Source organism: Oreochromis aureus, linkage group 23 (assembly GCF_013358895.1).
Source record: "Oreochromis aureus strain Israel breed Guangdong linkage group 23, ZZ_aureus, whole genome shotgun sequence".
NCBI lineage: Eukaryota > Metazoa > Chordata > Actinopteri > Cichliformes > Cichlidae > Oreochromis > Oreochromis aureus.
The window spans coordinates 2,764,370-2,784,133 of record NC_052963.1 but is presented as its reverse complement, the minus strand read 5'-3'; the positions used below and the strand labels follow the sequence as shown (position 1 = coordinate 2,784,133).

General features: G+C 44.5%; 2 protein-coding genes across 2 annotated transcripts; both read left to right on the top strand.

Annotated features, from left to right (window-relative positions):
- Window positions 1-14: 14 nt before the first annotated feature.
- On the top strand, window positions 15-7,011 carry atg3 (autophagy related 3). The gene is made up of 12 exons (XM_031752109.2): window positions 15-198; window positions 348-389; window positions 477-526; window positions 2,451-2,521; window positions 2,813-2,920; window positions 3,154-3,206; window positions 3,490-3,568; window positions 3,651-3,685; window positions 3,760-3,912; window positions 4,129-4,256; window positions 4,751-4,819; window positions 5,355-7,011. The coding sequence occupies exons 1-12, from the start codon at window positions 127-129 to the stop codon at window positions 5,434-5,436; spliced, it is 942 nt and encodes a 313-aa protein (XP_031607969.1). The 5' UTR covers window positions 15-126; the 3' UTR covers window positions 5,437-7,011.
- Window positions 7,012-7,795: 784 nt separating this feature from the next.
- On the top strand, window positions 7,796-12,713 carry slc19a2 (solute carrier family 19 member 2). The gene is made up of 6 exons (XM_031752108.2): window positions 7,796-7,993; window positions 9,262-9,840; window positions 9,938-10,184; window positions 11,297-11,486; window positions 11,919-12,060; window positions 12,150-12,713. Exons 1-6 carry the CDS (start codon window positions 7,871-7,873, stop codon window positions 12,315-12,317), a joined length of 1,449 nt encoding a protein of 482 aa, XP_031607968.2. The 5' UTR covers window positions 7,796-7,870; the 3' UTR covers window positions 12,318-12,713.
- The last annotated feature ends 7,051 nt before the right edge of the window (window positions 12,714-19,764 follow it).

Here is a 19,764-nt window from a genome sequence, read left to right as displayed (position 1 = left end):
GTTGTATAGCGGAAGTTTATAGGATAGGCAAATCATGTGACTTGATGTCGCTGGCAGTGTGAACAGCTATGCCAAAATAGTCGGAGCGCTGACAGGAAGGTTCAGATCCCACAGGATTCCTCCGATATGCAGAACGTGATCAACACGGTGAAGGGCACGGCCCTCGGGGTGGCTGAGTTATTCACCCCGGTATTAAAGGTAAGCGCGGCAGCTAGCTGCTGGTAGCTGTAGCCGTTCGGACATCAGGGCTTCATTTGTGTGCTCTCGGTGTGAAATGTTTGACACACAGCTGCTTCACCGGAAGTGGAGCGGAGCACTAACAGCTTTCGCTTTGTTGTTTATGACAGGAATCGAGATTCAAAGAGACGGGAGTCCTCACACCGGAGGAGGTGAGAACCGCCACAGCCCCGCATACACTGTTCCTCACGCGGCTCTGCTCAGGGCCTCACCTGTCCGCTCCTCTGTCTGTCTTTCAGTTTGTAGCAGCTGGAGACCACCTGGTTCATCACTGCCCCACATGGAAATGGTGAGAGGCTTTATTTATGTCAACACGATTAGTCCGTATCATTACAAAAAGAAACACATGAAAGACGAAACTATCGCAAAATATACAGACGCTTGATCCAGTGTTTCTAAAAGCTTGTGTCACCATGTGTTACAGCAGTCAAAGCTCTTACTGCTCAGTTTCTCCACTCATTCAAACGGCACATACATTTATACATATAGTTCCTCAGAAGGCCTGAAAAGTTGGGACATTACATGTGACAAACATTTGACTTGCAGATGGAAAATGTAAAAAACGCCACCTGCACTTTCTTCATTCTGGCTTTACTGTAGTAACACCACAAATGAGCCGTGTATATATAAAGAGCTTGAAACGGGGCCACTTTAACATCATCTGTGCACATGCTTACATGTACAACTTACAGCACTGTTGCTTCACATCATCATCACCACAAAGGGTTAAAGTAAATATCATACTGGGCACCATAACTAACACAAACTCCAAGTAACTGCTGCAAACCAGCACTGTAGGGGGACAAAATGACCAAACCATCAGCGTACATTAAAGGGTACCATCATCTAACTTGAGGGAAAGATCATACAAAGAACACGTATGTGTGATATCCTTACATGCGCGGGTTCGATTGTTAGCGCTCTTGGAAACTGTGTGGAACACAGATCCCATGTAGTCCATCGACCAGTTTTCAAATAGCGCAGGGTCAGCAGTCTTTATCAATCTGTCCGAGTTTTCTATGCACAGAGCTGTGGAGCTGTGAGATTGCACGACACAGTGCAACATCACCCCCACCCTCCACTAAGACAATGAAACCCAAGTGCTGCTCTGATGGGAGGCACTGTCATAACCTTGTTTATGGTTCAGCAGTTACTATGGCTGTGCAGTTTGGCTCCAGTCCTCGTCTTCAGTAATAATGACAGACGTTTCTGCCCCTTTGCTTTAGTCACAAAGTGTTGCAACAAAGCTGAGTCGGGATCATCTGTGGACTTACTCCTGAGCTGATGAAATTTTGTTAAGCCTCTCTTTGTCTTCATTAGCCACCAGCTGACAGGTTCAAACCCAGAGCTTCTTGATGGGAGGCAACAGTGTTACCGCTGCACCACTGTGTCGCCCAGCATTCTCCGTCCTACTGCAGTGTGGGTGAGGTCTTTCTCATGGACAGTTATGGGTGATGATTAATGCTGCCTGTGCTGACAGCTTACACAGGAACGTTTGTGTGTAAAATGAGGATGCGGCCTCTCAGCTCTGAGCTTGTATGAGTGTTGAATGTGTCCGACATGGAGCGCGTTTCTCTTTTTTACTTCTTGGATTTCACAGCATAATGGAATACGCTGGTGTGATGCAACACCGAGAAACCAAGCTTGCACCATTATGGCACATTATCACATACTGAAACCTGCTGCCAAAGAACAAAGTTAGTTTTTTATGTTTTGCATGTCGTATGCAGGACAAATATAAAAGCTGGATGTAGTTACTGTGACCTCACATGTTGGTTTCTGGAGGCTTGATTTGAAGCCATGAAGTGGATGTTTCCACATTTGCTATACCATTTAACTGTACGCTCATTGATGATGACTTGTGATGGACAGCTTGTTAGTTAATGCGAGTTCATACCACAGATAATCTTCCGTTGTGAAATGCAGCATCACCACAACTTAGACCCAAAACAAGACCCAAACTCAAAAGTCAGGACACAAAGCCATTTCACACAAGAGCCAAAGCCACAGCTGTCCACATCTAGTGCTCTTTAGACTGAAGGACCTCATTAGACTTCATTTTTCCAAGCCAGAAGCCCAGTCCATGTTTTTTACTGTCTAAAAGAAAGATGAAAACAACTGTAATAAACTGGTTTGTAAAACCAGGATGGAGGTCTCAGGACCTGACCCGGTGTAAAACGGCAGTAAACTATCTGACTTTGATCTCCCATCAGGGCCACTGGAGAAGAAGCAAAGGTGAAGCCATATTTACCACAGGATAAACAGTTTCTCCTGACACGCAATGGTAAGAGGCAGACCTCAGGAATTTCAGTCAGCAAGTCTGACTCATTGCTCCATTCTTAAAAACTGCTTCAGTGTTTAAGTGACACAACTCGGACTGAACCAAAAGTGCCTTAAAGTTCAGGACAGGACTGAAGTTTTTAAAGATGATATTGTGAACAAAACAAATAATTTTGTGTATGTTTCAAAGTGTCTTTGCTGAGGGTTAGGGTCAGAGTGTCTGTCCTGAGTCTGTCTGTGTGTGTGTCTGTGTGTGTGTCTGTGTGTGTGTCTGTGTGCGTGCGTGTGTGTGCAGTGCCCTGTTACAAGCGCTGTAAGCAGATGGAGTATTCAGATGAGCTGGAAGCCATCATCGAGGAGGACGATGGAGATGGGGGCTGGGTGGACACCTACCACAACACAGGTTGAATACTGGTGATACCCACACACAGCTAACTGTACATCATGGTTCACCTTCTCACTGTCACATACCGGAGTGGGTTACATGCTTCACATAACATCCCAGATCACGCAGTGATAAATCTCATTCTGATGACATGACCGTGATATCAGATGTGTACCGAGTATTTCCTGATGACTGTTAGTAGGTGTGCAGGCATATGGTGTCAATAAAGATCACCTGATGTGTCTTTGCAGGTGTGTTAGGAGTCACAGATGCTGTACAGGAAATCTCACTGGACAACAATAAGGTTTGATTTCTAATTAATATAAATCTTAAATCATCCACTGTTCTAATAATGTTTGATCCCTCGGCTGAATGACCGAGGGCTTACGTGATGGCAGGATGTTTCCTCCCAGATTACTGCTCAGATTTGAATGAAACGGTTCATTTGCTCAGTTTCGCTTCTTGTGATTGGTGGACCATCATAAAAGCCTCGATGCCATCGATTGCATCTACAGTGTCTGATTGTGCAGTCTTTTGATGTTTAGAGTGCAGTTACATATCTGTGCTTTTAATCTGAATTCTTCTAGGATAAGAATATGAATGCCACGTCTGCAGCATGCTGTGATGATGAGGATGATGAAGATGGAGAAGCGGCAGATATGGAAGGTATGCACACGACGTCATCATTTTCTTTCTGTGGTTTGGGATGTACCCCCAGATCGGCCCTCATACTCTGCTGTCTTTTCAGAATATGAAGAAAGCGGCCTGTTGGAAACAGACGAGGTACGCTCACAGCGTTGTCTGACCTCAGTGACCATCCGCCCGACTGCTGCCTGACTCGTGTTTTCTGTCTCTAGGCAACCCTGGACACCAGCAAAATAGCAGAAACCAAAACCAAAGCAGAACCTGGGAGCGAAGATGCCATTCTTCAGACAAGAACATATGACCTGTACATCACATATGATAAATACTACCAGACCCCTCGACTCTGGCTCTTTGGATATGATGAAGTATGAACTTGGACTTTATTCTTTGTGTAGCGGGAAAACTGTGAGATAGAGATGATAAGCAGTCGTATGACTTTGTAGCAGTCAAAAAACTCACTTTAGGAACTGAGGAAGAGAGTGAAGTTAACATTGTTGGGCTCACAGCTGCAGTCTGCTGCTTCTTGTTAGCGTTGAGAAGAAAATGAGACCAGCTCGTCACAGTGTTGCTTTGTCTCCCAGGATAGGCAGCCGCTCACTGTAGAGCAGATGTACGAGGACATCAGCCAGGACCACGTGAAGAAGACGGTCACCATCGAGAACCACCCCCACCTTCCTCCACCTGCCATGTGCTCGGTTCACCCCTGCAGGTGAGAGTTTTGTTTGTCACATTGAAAGATGGAGGAAATCCACCACATAGCTGCACGTGTGATGGTCAGGGTGGATCTTCTTTGTGTCGAGGCTTATTGTGCTGAATGAATGAATCTGGAAAAGATGGATCACCTCCCTGATGATACTGTGTGATGGGTTCAAGTCATCCAAAATGAGATTTGCGCTGTAGACTTTGTGTGTTTCACTGCGCTCTATGAAGCCAAATGTTGTTACCCTCGAAACTGCTGATCCAGCCCAAAACCTTTGTTTCAGATGTTCAACTCAATTCTCAATGTTCAAAATGTGTTATATTGTAAGGCAGAGACCCTGCAATAGTACTGAATGATCGCGTGACCATTAATAGCGAGTTGTATTTTTCTGCGTCTCCGCTGAGATAAAGGAGCCCGTGGTCATGTTTGTTTAAGGATGTCTGTGTCACAAACATTTTGACAAGAACCTTTAACCTTTGAACTCATGTGACCTTTGCTTTCAGGCATGCTGAAGTGATGAAAAAGATCATTGAGACTGTGGCGGAAGGAGGAGGAGAGCTGGGAGTGCATATGTATCCTTGGATGGCCGTGACGTGTCACCACAGTGACGCAATGAAAGAAAAGTGGCTCCGTTAAGAAGCGTAACTTTTGTTCTTTAAATTTGTGCATTTTGTGTATTTTCGGCTATCTGGAAAAGGAAGTAGTTATCAAAGGAAGGTGTCAGAGCTGTTGGAGGTGTGGGCGCTACAGCAGCACACAGCTCTCCGGTCAGCAGCAGAACCAAAGGGCACACAGAGCACTCTGGAGAGCCTGTATCGCTCTGCTGGCTTCTAATAGCTCAGCATCTCTCCAGATCAGCCAAGAAGCTGCCTGAGGAGGTGCCAGGCTTACCGGGATAAGCAGCAGAGATGGATGTTTTTACCTAGAGACCTCTGTACACCAACAGTCCATAAATGTATCAGCACTTAGATATTTTATAGGAGCCAGCTGCAGCCAGAATGTGAGGCAGGAAGAGCAGCACTCGGTGGCTGGACTGCAGCGAGTGTTCGTGGTCAGGCAGGTGGTCACTCTACTCCACCTCTGTGTTTCCTTAACTGATGCTTTCAGGTATCTTCTGATTTTCCTCAAGTTTGTGCAGGCTGTCATTCCCACGATAGAATACGACTACACGAGACATTTTACCATGTAGGTGCCTCTGCTGCAACACGACGTGCACACGGGAAATACCAGAGATGGTCTCCGCTCCGCTCCGCTCTGCTCTCAATACAACTGGTCTGCTGAATGTTTGTGTTACTCTAAGATGCTTTGTGTGGAAGTGTCAAGGAATATGAAACGCTGTCTTTTAAAAGAACGGGCTGACGTATTAGGACACGTGCTTGTTTTCTGCTGAGCCCAGAGAAACTACATCACCATCAGTTTGATCTGTGTGTATGCAGCACAGAGGTAGGGTGCTATCTTACATAGGCACACCTATCCCGGTCTGTTGCATAAATTCAGATACATTGTTTATTTTTCAGGCTAAAGGTGTGTAGTTCTGTCTCTGTGATAAGCTAGGCTAAACACATCAGAGATGAGAATCCGTATCAGACTAGTCGTTTAACCCTCGGTAACCAAGGTCCAATCACCCAAGAGTTGGACTGCACCCTTAATGTTGGTTAGTGTAATTAGGAGTGTGTAAACAGAAGCTAAGCAATGTGGTGGTGTAAGGAAGGATTGATGTGTGCTGCTTTAGTTCCCAGTCTGACAGTCATTCATGTGTTCGTGTAATATCAGGTTTGCTGCTGCTCCTTCCACAGCGCTGCGGTACTTAGAGAAACAAAACTATTCCTCCACTTCTGTCATCGAGGCGATCCTACAGTTTGTTAGGAACTTCAAACTGTCACATTCAAGCTTGAAATCACTTTTTCTCGGTGTGAGTTTGAGGAGGACAGAGAAGTGGTTTGTGGTAGCCGATTCCATCTTCAGATGCAGCTTCCATCAGTCCAGTATTCACTCTGCTCTGCTGTCTAGCTCGGTCTCCACCAGCCCTGTGGAAAAAACTCAGTGTTTAGCAGCTTCGTGCTTGCATCCATTCGTGCTCATGTCTGCCCACATCTGTCTCAGCTCAGTGGGTGCTGAGAAACAGGAAAACTGAAGCAGGAGCCCAACAATTTCTGGATGGCTACAAATAATAAAGCAGCATTATCTCGATCGGGCCGACACTGACGGCGGCGTTAAGAGAAGCTCGTAGAGCACGGATGTTTCCTGTCAGCTGTTCTCGCTTCCACCCTAATGCTGTCTGCGGGAATCGAGGCTGAACCTCAGTTTGTCTTCATGGTGAATGTGCTGATCCCGTGTTTCTGGTGCTTGGCTTCCATGCTTCTCTGTCTTACTTTGGTTGCGAGCAGGTTTCTAATTGATGCTTCAGAGAATTTGTTTTCAGATGTAACTCTACATGTGTAATGTATTACTGACCTTTGAAGAAGTTCCCAGAGGTTTGCTGTGACCTCTGCAGAACAACCTCACTGATGCAGTTTAACTACAAGTCCATGTTTCCTAAAACCTGTAATGTTTGGCTCATTACACTGACAGTACTCATCCATACAAAGCATCTGCTTCAGTAATCCACAGTTTGCTTTCCTCGTGTGTTGTTGATCAAATATTCTCTTTGTATCTGTGCCTGTTGGTCCAGTCTTCTAATTTAAATTGCTTGGTGGTGAGGCTTCACCGTTTCAGAAAGATGTACATTTATCAATAAAGAGTTTCCCAAATACTGCAAGCAGAATGCTGTTTATGGATGTATTTATTGGTGCTGTGGAGGGGCGGTGGGGGTCTTGAAATAAAACATCTCAAACCTAAAAATGTTCCTTCATGATATACATTATGCTGCAGGTGGCAAGGTTACAGGTGAAGGAAAAGCCAGCATAAAGTGTCCTGGTCACAGTTCTTAGGCCTGACAGCTCATGGCGTTCCATCCCTACAGCTTGTACGTTTGCTCTCTCCATGACCTCACCATGCTTAGTTAGAATGTTACATGAAATCAATAAAACAAGGATTTTAAATAGAGAAATGTCAGACCTCTGGAAAGTATAATCATACATATGTACTCAGTTCTTGGTTTTGGCCCCTTACTGCCTCAGTGCGGCGTGGCATGGATGCTATCAGCCTGTGGCACTGCTGAGGTGTTGTGGAAGACCAGGATGCCTCAATAACGGTTCAGCATTTCTGCATTGTTTGGTCTCCGTCTGGAGGGTGCCAATGATGGTTTTCTGCAGAACTGTCATGTCAGCAGTCTTCCCCATGATTGTGATTCCTACTGAGCCAGACTGACAGACCATTTAAAGGTTCAGCAACTTGCAGGTGTTATGGATTAACTGGCTGAATAAAGAATGACACTTTAAGCCTACAATATTGAACCTTTTTACCATATTCTAATTTTCTGAGCTTTTGAATTTGGGGTTTTCATAAGCTGTAAGCCATAATCATCAAAATGATAACAAATAAAGGCTCAAATATTGTTCCGTTCCACACTCCAGTCCAGAAGGTGGCGGTAATGTACCTGAAATTGTTTGCCACCGCCAGAAAAAGACAGTAGAAGATGAACAAGAAGCAGTAGGACCGGTGTAGGTCATGTTGCTTCAGACATGTCGGTGTTTTTCCCCACTGTGCTGCTCTGTGTCTACGGCTTCTTTACCAGCCTGCGGCCGTGCGAGCCCTTCCTCACCCCCTACCTGATGGGACCAGACAAGAACCTGACGGAGACTCAGGTGAGCTAGCTCGGTGCTGCTGTTAGCAGTCACATCTTAGTTGTGTCGTCACACACTGTAACATCAGCGTGCGTTTACACTATGTTAATGTTCAAGTAAGTAGTGTAAGTAAGCTGTGGACAGGCGGTGCTGGGTTGGCCCGGGCACGCGCAGAGGACCCCCAAAACCTCCTCACATAGCAACCCGCATGGCATGGGGGTCAGGACATGTGATGTAACATGCTTTTAATCAGCCAGCTCAGCCTGCTTGTTTGTCTCTTTCCGAAGGATGGAGTCATGTAGCTGCTTCATCCCGCTGTTAGACACACTGTGACTCCATCGCCTTGAGAGGTCAAATATCAGTATCACATCCAATCACCTGGAGAGCAGAACAAAGACTACTGGCTCCTGCTAAAGTCCGAGATGGTGGAGCTGGAGTCAGCCCAGCAGGAGAGAGCCTGGGCTGGTTGCTGGCAGCAACTGGACCTTTAAATAATAACAAAGTACTTACTTTTAGCATTGTTTTGAAGGTTTTTTGGGTCCTGGGAGACTGATTCTGAAAGTTTACCGTGTCCTGGTGTCAGATTAAAGTGAAAATACTTGGTTTTATTGCATGTACATGTGGTTTATGTTTCGCAGTTTGGTTTTTGTAAGAACTGTTGCATTTGCACTATGACAGGTATTACAAAATACCTGTCGTATGGTGCTGTCGCAGGGATGTTGCATGGTGCGGCAGTGTACAGTGTCAGGCAGTAAAGACTGAAAACAGCGATCTCAGTGTTGGAGCAGTAATCTCAGAAACTCTCGCTGTAGACGGAGTAATCTCCCTGAAAAATGACCAGAATTTCTGGCTAATCCTTAAATAATTACTTGTACACTGCTGAGGCTCTCAGCAGGCCTTCAGAAAAGTAAACCTTGAATCTGCTTGGATGTGCCCACTGTTACGTTGTCCAAAGGCTGGGACGACTGTGTCGTTCCCCGGGCCTGGCTTAGCTATTTAAATAAAGCCGATTAATGAGCAGACTTTTTTGTTTCTGTAAGGTAAATTTACCTCTCTGTAATTCCTCTACTAAAACGTTAACATTAAGTTTAATGTTCACAAAACAGAGCCACACGTCCGTATGGTGCTGAGCAGGATAGCTGCACAGTATTCATCCTGAGATCAGCATGTTCTGCTCTGGATCAGCAAGATCACTGACAGGTTTCAAATGCACAGCATCCTAGTCATTTATTGATACAAAGGAAATTGAAAGGAGCTCTAATCCATGTGGTGACTGTTTCCATCTGCAGGTTGTCAATGAAATCTTTCCAGTATGGACGTATTCCTATCTGTTCCTGCTGTTCCCCATCTTCCTGGCCACTGACTTCCTCTGTTATAAGCCGGTGTTGATGCTCCAGGCCAGCAGCTTAGTGGTCACCTATGTCATGCTGTGGAGGGCACAGGGCATGCTGGCCATGCAGCTTCTGGAGTTTTTCTTCGGTCTGGCCACAGCTTCAGAGGTGGCCTACTATTCCTACATCTACAGCGTGGTGGAGCCGGAGCACTACCAGAGAGTGACTGCTTACTGCCGCAGCGTGACTTTGTTCGGATCAGCGGCTGGATCTTTGACCGGTCAGGTGCTGGTATCTGTGGCCGAAGTTGACACGGTCTACCTCGTCATCATTACGCTGGCGTCAGCCTCCGTGTCTTTTCTGGTGCCCTGCTTTCTCCCCATGCCCAAGAGGAGCTTGTTCTTCCACAGGCATGAAGGGGCAGAGGAGGCTAGGCTCCGCAGCAGCAGCAGCAGCAGCAGCAGAACCGCCACCAGGATGGAGAAGGCGGAGGATTCGGAGAGCAGGGTGCCGCTGAACAGGCCGGACATCTCCAGGGTGAGTGAAGCTGCATTATCTGGCCACGGCTGTGATGAGAGATTCTGAGTTTGTATGATTGTGTGAAGAGGTCACACATCTGCATTTGTCTGTGCAGGCATCCAGGTCCTCTGAAGCAGGAAGTGGTAGCAGGGGGCTCGTGGCGGTCCTGCGGATGCTGTTTGATGACTTTGTGCAGTGCTACAGGTGTCGCACCCTGCTGGCCTGGTCACTGTGGTGGGCTCTGGCCACCTGTGGCTACTTCCAGATCATCAACTATTCTCAGCCGCTGTGGGAGCACATTCGTCCATCCGAGAAAAACGTCATCTACAACGGCTATGTAGAGACCCTGTCCACGCTACTCGGTGAGGCTGCTCTGGTTGCCGCTGTTCCTCATTGAAATATATTTGAACGATGATATTAAAGTGGAGGTTGCATTTGTTACCTTCAGTATGTGGACGGTAGAGCAGGGCGATATGACCAAAAATATTTATCACGATATACATTTGAAAATTTGCGATAACGATATAACTGACGATATAACTGACACTAGACAAAATACTTTACAACTCCACAACTTTATTAGTGCAAAAAAACCCCATCAATGTATTTTCACTTAAACAAGCAGCTGTTTTTTATGTGCATTAAAGTTATATAAAAATGTAACAGTGCAAATTCCTCGCTGACAGTTTAACCAAAAGGCATTTCCAGTGTAAACTGGCCGACATATCCTCAGCATAACCATGTATAATGTCCACAAAACTTAAAAAGAGGTTATACACACACAGTACGGTGATATTATGTTGAAGCACAGCACGTATCACTCCATGAGGCTCCTGCCTCACGATAGCCGTAATGCTCGATGATCCATCAAGCGGTGCGGCTTCGTAGCTTAGCAAAGTTGTACTAAAACATTTGACAGATTTTCGTGTACCACATAAAATCGTTTCGAGGTCAGTAAACACAACCAGAATTCACACATAAGGCACACGGGATTATAAGGGGCACTGTCGATTTTCAGAAAAATCAAAGGATTGATTTTAAGAGTGCCGTATTTTCCAAACAACACGGTAATAACGACGGCCCGCTAGCATGCTCTACCAAAAATAGTGCTTTGTTGTGTATCTGACGGACGAAAGCTAAACCAGTTCCACACCACTGAAGTTGCAGCATTTTTACAAACCAGTTCTGGTTCATCTGTTTCATTCAACGATCCACTTTCGCTCTTCTCATTCTGCGTCGCCGCCATGTGCGTATGTAAACATAGGCACTGCGCATGCGCGTTTTACCCATATTCTATCGCGATATTTCATTTTCCTATCGTTGCCCAAAATTACACCGGTATTACCGTGAACGGTATGATATAGCCCAGCCCTAGTGGACGGTCACAGCAGACTGTGTGAGGCTGTAACGTGAGCACCCTCCCCCAGTGTGACTGTGATGTTTGACAGCAGCTCTGTGTTCCTCTCGTCCACAGGGGCTCTGGCAGCGCTGCTGGTGGGCTGCCTGCCTGTGACCTGGGCTCTGTGGGGGGAGTTGGCTCTGTGTGTGCTCTCCTTGCTCATGGCTGTGTGTGTGTTTGTCATGAACACGGAAGACATCTGGCTGTCATACAGCTTCTACGTTCTCTTTAGAACCACTTACATGCTGCTCATCACTGTGGCCACGTGAGTACCGAATCACCAGCCACATACGATATCCCGTATCGACGTGCAGTGCACGCGCGACGATGATCCAAAAGTCAAACCAGACACCAGACAGCAGCACTTCCATGGCTCATTTCAGGCACCTAGAAATGCAAACATTAGTCTTATTCCATGAATCAGTTCTGGCACAGCTTACTGGAAATTTAAAAGCAGTGTTTTTAATCCATGTGAGGGATTAACAGGACATGGGAAGATATTGAGTTTGGTTTTGTTTTTTGAAATAAGGAGCACATTGAGCTGAAAGTGTGGGAACACTGCTGAACTGTAGAAGTGCACGTGTGAAAACACGAGGAGATTGTGTTCTCCATCTGTGTTCCTGTTACTGCTCACACGCTGTGACTGGTTATCTGTTCACGTTCACCTGTGTTACGTTCAAACATCTGTCTCCCTCAGGTATCAGGTTGCGGCCAGCCTGAACATGCAGCGGTATGCGTTGGTGTTTGGAGTAAACACTTTTGTGGCTCTGCTGCTGCAGTCTCTGCTCACACTGGTGGTGGTGGACTCCTCTGTCCTGGGCCTTAAAGTCTTCACTCAGGTGAGGAAATATAACAAATGTAGAACTCGTGTTGTGCTTATTTAGCTTCCACAATGTAGATGTGATAGTTTCTTTGTTTCCTTCCTTAGTTCCTCATCTACGGTGCCTACTTTGCTGTCATTTCTGTGATCTTCCTCTTTGCTGGGCTTTATAAACTGGCCTCCAGGCGGCACTCGGAGCAGAAGGCTCTGCCCGGCAGACGAGCGCAATCTGAGACGGACTCTCCACCGATCGGTGGTACAGACTCCAGGACATAGCACAGCGATTAGAGTCTCACACGCGGGGGTGTGGATCCACAGGCTGAGCTCAGGAATGTCCACTCACTTTCTTTATGTGCCAGAGTAGACTGTAAGTAGAAGGTAGATGTCAGACTGCCTGCACTCACCTCGCACAATGACTTTTTAGTGAAGAGCTCTGACAAGCAGACACACAGCTGATGAGGTGTGAAATATCTAAACGTGCATATCGAAATAGTGTACCTGTGAGATATGTTCTTCTTTGGTGGGTTGACCATCAAAGAAGTCAGCCATGTTAGCCAGTCTGGCTTTAATAGACCATCTTTGCTGATGTTTGTTTGTTCCTATAAATGTACAATACGCACACAGGCTGCTCCTTAGACTTGATATAAACTTGATAAAACTGCTGAAAAATCAGTAGCAATGGTACGTTATTAGCACTTCTACCTCTGTGCTGCAGAGCAAGTATTAGATGTGTTTGTGTTTCTTCTGGTAACTGCATGCGTCACTGGCATGTCCACACAGTGCAACTAAACTATCATCAGAATCAATGAACATGTTCACCTGCATACTAAGATCTGAGGGATGTTAGGAAGCCTGTGAAAAGGTCAGAAACGGCTGAACGAGACATGTCAAAGACAAGTCCCACAAGACTAGTGTCTCCCTGTCTGTGGCTCTGAGGTCTGCGCTGGATTGGTTGGCACAAATATCTAAAAAATCAAATTTGAGAATTTTTATAATGCATCCATCTCCGTGTGTGTGTGTGTGTGTGTGTGTGTGTCTGTTTAGATGTCTTTGTGGGGACCATAAATTGGAAGTTTACTATACTTGTGGGAACCAACAGCCCTTATAGGGACCAAAATCCCCACAAGTTTGAGGATATTTTTCACACTCAAAATGTGGTTTTAGTGTCAGTGTTACAGTTCGGTTATGGTTAGGTATTTAGGAGTTATGACTCAGTTTGTTTTTCCTTAAAACTTAGGCGCACCGTCCTAGGGATCGGCTGCAGCATCCTGACTCCCATCGGTTCTTCTTCCTCCTTCTGTTAACATGCTCCTCTTCTTCTTCGTTGTTTCTTATGAATGACATTCTTATATATTGCTGATATTTTCCATCACCCCCATTTTTTCATATAAGACCTGCTGTGGTCTCTAATCAAAGTATGGTACAACAAACAGTCAAATCTCACCCACTTATATTCTACCTTTATTTTTCTATTTTGTCCTCGAAGGTCAGGTCTCCCAACACCACTCTGGAGGGGATTCAGCCTCCAAAGTTTTATAGTTTTAATTTGACTTTTTCATATCAGTATACAATTTTAAGACCATGCAACTAGTAAATCACCAGAAATTACAACATACAATTAGTATTCATAACCTTATTTGTCAATCCCATGCTGCCATGCAGTTTCCGTGGAGAAAGCCTGTGTTTACTTTCTATCACTTATCCTAACCTTTAACCTTTAATTTTTTTTGGGGGGGGGCATTCAACAAGTCTGTTCAGGGCTCTCTTAGTGTTTATTTTCAGTCTCACATGGAGCACTTGGGGTAATGTTTTTCTCATCCCTGCAGGAGTAGGACCAAAACAATAGGCCTTCAGTCCATTTTGCTTTTGAAGCTTCCTTTATTTTTTGTTTCACACTCTTACTTTGGTTCCATGGGATGTATGGTCAATAATCTCCCCGACATCATCCTGTAGATGTAACCTATACCTGCATTTGAATCAAAAGAAAGATTGAAAACAAACAGACAACCAATCGTAGCTCTTGGAGTATCACAGCAGGTTGTTCACCCCCTCTCCCTTTGGGTCCTGATGGATTCATAATATCACATATTATATTTTCATACTTTACAATGCCTTAGGCAACCAAACAAGAGACAACTACAAAGAACCACACTCAACCCATATATGAGGTCCTCTAAACCGAGGAGCAAAGGATGTCCAGTCCGCATCTCACACAGGTACGTTAAGGCCTAAAGGAACATAAGTATTCAATCTCTCTATCCACCCCCTCTCCATCCTTTTCCACTGACCGACCGACCAACCAGGATTCTCCTGCAATCCCATGATTACCAGTGCCCCCTCTGTATGCTCCTTAAAATGAGTGGCCACTAAAATACATGGTCCATCCGGACAGCACACAGGTGCTGTTGCAGACGCACTTTCAAGCGGGCCCTAGTCTCCCCCACATACATCAACCTACACTTGTTACACACAGAACGTGTTATCAGGCACTGCTATGGAGCGAATCATTTGCAGAAAATAGTACGTGTCCTTTAAGTAACTACAGTGTTTATTTGAGAGAGGCCCCAGTAAATGAGTCCATATACTGGGGAATATTGTACGTTGCGCAACTACAATCGGAGACTATCGGCCTCCCAGGTGGGACCTCAGACTGCACGGGGTGCTTATGAATTTTCGGCAACAAGTAGAATTGACGTGGGCGGGGATCGTTGGACTCTAACAAATAATCGTGCTGTTTCGCAGAGATGTATTTCTTGTTGTGTAATGAATGGACAATCTTCCTGTTTTCCAACTGCACCTCAGATTGGATTGAATTTGGGATGCTTTTGTAATATGTTTTTATTTCCCCAATTGCCTTTGAGCTTCCAACCTGTACTGCTGCTTATCCATAATTACGATTTTAGAGCCCTTATCCGCCAGCCTAATCACGATCTGCTTGTTACCCTTCAGTTCCCTAAGTGCATGTTCTTCCTCCACTGTAAGGCTAACTTCCCTTCCCACTGGTGGCCGAAACGAGTGAAAAACACTAATGTGTCTCTTTAATAATCCTTTGAGCAGGTCACTCAGTGCTTCCCACTCCGGCTCCCAAACCGATGGTAAGACAAGGGGCTCCCTACGAAAGTCATCGTTTTCAGACTAGTCTCATAATATCAAGCGTCTATGATACCAGTGTAAAGGATTAGGGTATGCAGCTAGGGAAAGCATTATGTCAATGGGACGTCCCCACGAGGATAGCAAACTGTGTGTGTGTTCTGACGAGCAGGCTGTGAGATGGAGAAAACTAAATGTTCAGTCCAGAGCAGCTGATTGATTAGTTCACCCTTAGTGGAGCTTGTATATGTAATCGAGCAGAGAGGAGTTCAGCAGAGACTGGAGGTAAACGTTTGAATCCAGCAGATCAGATGTTTCGTTGTCAGTCTGCTTCACATTTAGACTAAACACATGTATTGAAAACTTAAAAAAATGAGCATTTTTTTAACTATGATCCATCAGCACTTGGACTGTTTTTTGAGAAGAGCATTTATTTTGTATTGTTATCAGTGTGACTGATTATACCAGACGTGTGTGCGTGTGTGCCTTCATACAGATGATTGACACGAGATATTTGAGTGCAGAGGAGCTGGCCGACCTGATGGCTGCCTTTTTACCCACTGAATGAAATCATCACACAGACTATAGATTTCCACCAGCCCAGGCTTTGAAACACATTCCTGCTGCTTTGGATCTGAGATTTATTGACAGGAAAGAAGAGTGTTCACCAACAGCAGAAAGCTTTGTCTGAATGTGGCCACCAAATTGTGTTGCATCAACCAAAATGAATCCTGAGCAAATCAATACGTAAGCCATAAATGCCCGGGTGACACACTGTTCTTCCAAGGCTGTCTGCAGTAGCTGTGAGCGGACTAGCAAGCAAACGGGCACACTGCCGCTTCTACAGGCAGCTGTATGCTGTAACTCAAGCTCACACATTCAATTAGTAATTCATTCCACTGCTTTGGGTGGGAGTGGGGGGAGGAAGAAGACTTATAAATGTGGATGTAAATTATAAAGGATTTATTTATTTTTTTGTTAACTATGAAATAATTTGAAACAAATGGAAGCGTATCTGCAACCGTAAGGTCGCCGGTTCGATCCCCGGGCTCTCTGTCCTGGTCGTTGTGTCCTTGGGCAAGACACTTTACCCTACCGCCTACTGGTGTTGGCCAGGGGGGTCGATGGCGCGATATGGCAGCCTCGCCTCTGTCAGTCTGCCCCAGGGCAGCTGTGGCTACAACTGTAGCTGCCTCCACCAGTGTGTGAATGTGAGAGTGAATGAATAGTGGCATTGTAAAGTGCTTTGGGTGCCTTGAAAAGCGCTATATGAAATCCAATCCATTATTATTATTATTATTATTATTACTCTGTCATGCTGACGAGTAGAGAATACATCTACATTCAGACGACTGCAAACCGGAGCAGCCAATCAGAGTGATTTGAAACATTTGTCTGGATGAACTGTGCCTTTTTCCTGTGACGGTTTCTAACTTTCCCGTGGAGACGGTCAGTGTTACAGAAGATGGAGATCCTCCAACATCTGACATGAAGTGATCTGTGTGCACTCAACGATTCATGAATGTGTTTATTTGACTATGTCTACATGTGTTGTGTATGCGTTCACCGGCCTAAACTGAAGGTGTCCGACTCAAATGCTTCTCCCCCACAAAGACACGTGGGATTCTTAGCTGGTCTATGCAATAATAACAACAAACATCTTTTGTAAGTGTATGCCTTTTTGTTGGTGTTTTTCTGACTCGTGTTCAGCCTAAAATAAACTTTAACTGTACTGTTATTTTTTTCTTTTCCAGTCTTTTTGTTCAGAATAAGGGCCTACAGCCAAACTAGTGACATGCACAACAGCAAGTCCATGGTTGGTTATGCTGTGAAACCCTCTCTGTATATCATACATGTATAAAAATGTAGTTTTTAATACGTCTACATTGTACATACACAACATTGGAACACGCCTCAGCCTGGGGCCGCTGGGATTGGGTCCCTGAAGTTTGGGATGGCTTTGTGTTGTGTTGGGATCTCATCAGCTTGTTCAGGCTTCACACAGGCTTGTCTTTCCATCACTGGAAGCTGGCCCAATCACCTGACTTAACAACAACAGCAGGATAGTTAAGTTGCCAAGTTCCTGTTTAACGAGTGAACTGTCTAGGCAGGTGTAATCCTAAAGACGGTGCTCCAGCTCAACAGGACAGACGGGTTATATGACTCGCTCAAACAGAGGAGCTCCTGTTTTAAAGTCGCTACACTGGCTACCAATCAGATCTAGGTTCCATTGTAACATTGTAGTTTTAACATTCAGAGTGTTACATAGATGCTCACTATATCGCTAAATTTAGATTTATATATACAGTGGCTTGCAAAAGTATTCGGCCCCCTTGAACTTTTCCACATTTTGTCACATTACAGCCACAAACATGAATCAATGTTATTGGGATTTTTGTTCCTCTTCTCACGTGTACACCACTTTGTATTGGTCTTTCACCTGGAATTCCAATAAAATTGATTCATGTTTGTGGCTGTAATGTGAGAAAATGTGGGAAAGTTCTTTTGCAAGCCACTGTATATGCCCTTCTCATAGCTTGAGGTCATCAAATCAAAACCTAGTGGTCTGCCATCCCTGCTGGTGGCATCAGCGTCCTCTAAAGTTTTAAACCAAAGTACAGACTTCATATTCCAGGATCATCCTCTGCCACATCTAAGGTTTTATCTGTCTAGATATCATAAGACGAATCATCTGGTTATTACCAGGTTCTAATATGAAGTAAATACAACCTCAGGTGAACAGCACGACCTATCACACTGTGCTATTGTTTAGTTCACAATAACTCGTCCAAAATGCAGAAGCAGTGTGTGAAAATATAATCCACCCCCCCTCGTTATGCAACAGTGTGCAGAACCACCTTTGGCAACAGTAACTTATCAGCTCCAACTCACACAGAAATGCAGACTCACTTTTCTTTACAAAGTTGAATTTCACCAGTGGTGCACACAGTTTTTGTTAAATAATTACACAATGTGAGGATTGTGCCTTCAAGCAGCATCTTTTTTATGTATTATTGTAGGGTCTACTTTATAATATAAAGCACCTTTAGGCAACTTGTTGTGACTTGGCGCTGTATAAATAAAATTGAATCTTGACGATGTTGATCTTGATGAGATGCAGTGAGGTAGGAATATGAAGAAAAGCATGAAAGGTGCATGAAAACGTTTCATAAGAACATCAGCTGTGGCACGAGCCTCTGTGTAATGCAGCAGATGTTTGGACTTTGTAAAGAGCTTTTTGGCAGCTGAGAATGTCTGTTTTCAGCCACCTTTCCTGCATTATTTCCACACTGTCTTGCAGCACATTTAGGATCTTCTAGCTGATATCCCAGCATTACTGAACTTTTAGTGGATTTCCAGTGACACAAGCAGCAGACTCACTGAGAGCATGACACCTGTGATTTCTGGTTTCTGTTTTTGTGATTAGTGATAATCTGGGAGACTAATCTAAGACAGAGGTTTGTGCAGGAAAGAAGGAGATAGATGTCTTAAGAAGATTTGGAAGTTAGGCCCAGCATTGTTCCCACTGTTATTCTGGTTTTAAACACATAAAAACAGATTTTTGTTCTATATGAATAATTTTCAAAATAAAAGTCATGAACCAGTCTTTTACTGGCAGGAAGCACATGGCAGAGCTGAGGATTAGACTTTACTTGTGATTAAAAACATCACTGGGTGGAACTGCTGGTGTCTTTCACATAGTGTCCATTTCAGTGCTCCTGATTATTGCACAAGTGTTAAAGAAAGCTTCTGTTACTTTACTGTACAGAAACAAAGTGCTGAATTGTATTTGATTCAGGAATGCCATGCACAGCCAACAGGAAACTGATATCTGAGTTTCCTTTGGCACAAACCAATCAGCAGGTGTCGCAATTTTATAAGGAATGTTCTGTGGTCAGCCGTGGAGATGGATACAGAAAATTCAGATTGATGGGTAATCTTAATATCAATATAAATCCCATACAGTTTATTCTGGTTCATGACTGACCTCTAACAATGTAACAGTGACAGAGAGGATAAGGCCAGGGTAGCGTTTTTCAGATCCAGAGGGAAATGGCTCGAAGAAGGAGAATTTTTTTCTTTAATATTTCAAAGTCTTTCTTTGAATGGATAAGACTCCCATTAATAGTTCATCAGAGTTCTTTTCCTATTTGGCCCGGCTTTTTCAAAAACTGAATTCCTCATCTAACATTTCTTTGAGAAATTACAAGACAATATCAGGAATTCAAAGAATCGGTGACTTCAGCCTGCCTGAGGTAACTCGGGTGAAAGATGACAAATGACGAGGCAATGATGAATCAGAAGGAGAGTGTAGATGAATAAAGACATGTAATTTTACAGCTCTGTTTCTGCCTGCTGTGTTTCAGGAATTAAACGATAATGGGGAACTCCACACATAACCAGATTAAACAAGGATCAATTATATCTGGATCACTGGAGGCCAATTTATTAAACAATGATGGAAAAAGTTTTTGCTCTCATCTTTGCAAAGACAATAAAAACTGACGCTCCGGTACGTGTGTCAAAAAAACAACACACTGCATCAGAAGCACTGTGTCAAGGCTTGATGGACTCATAATGAAGCAGTACACGTTGTAGATTCAAGCTCTTCTTCATATTGTTGGCCACCAGA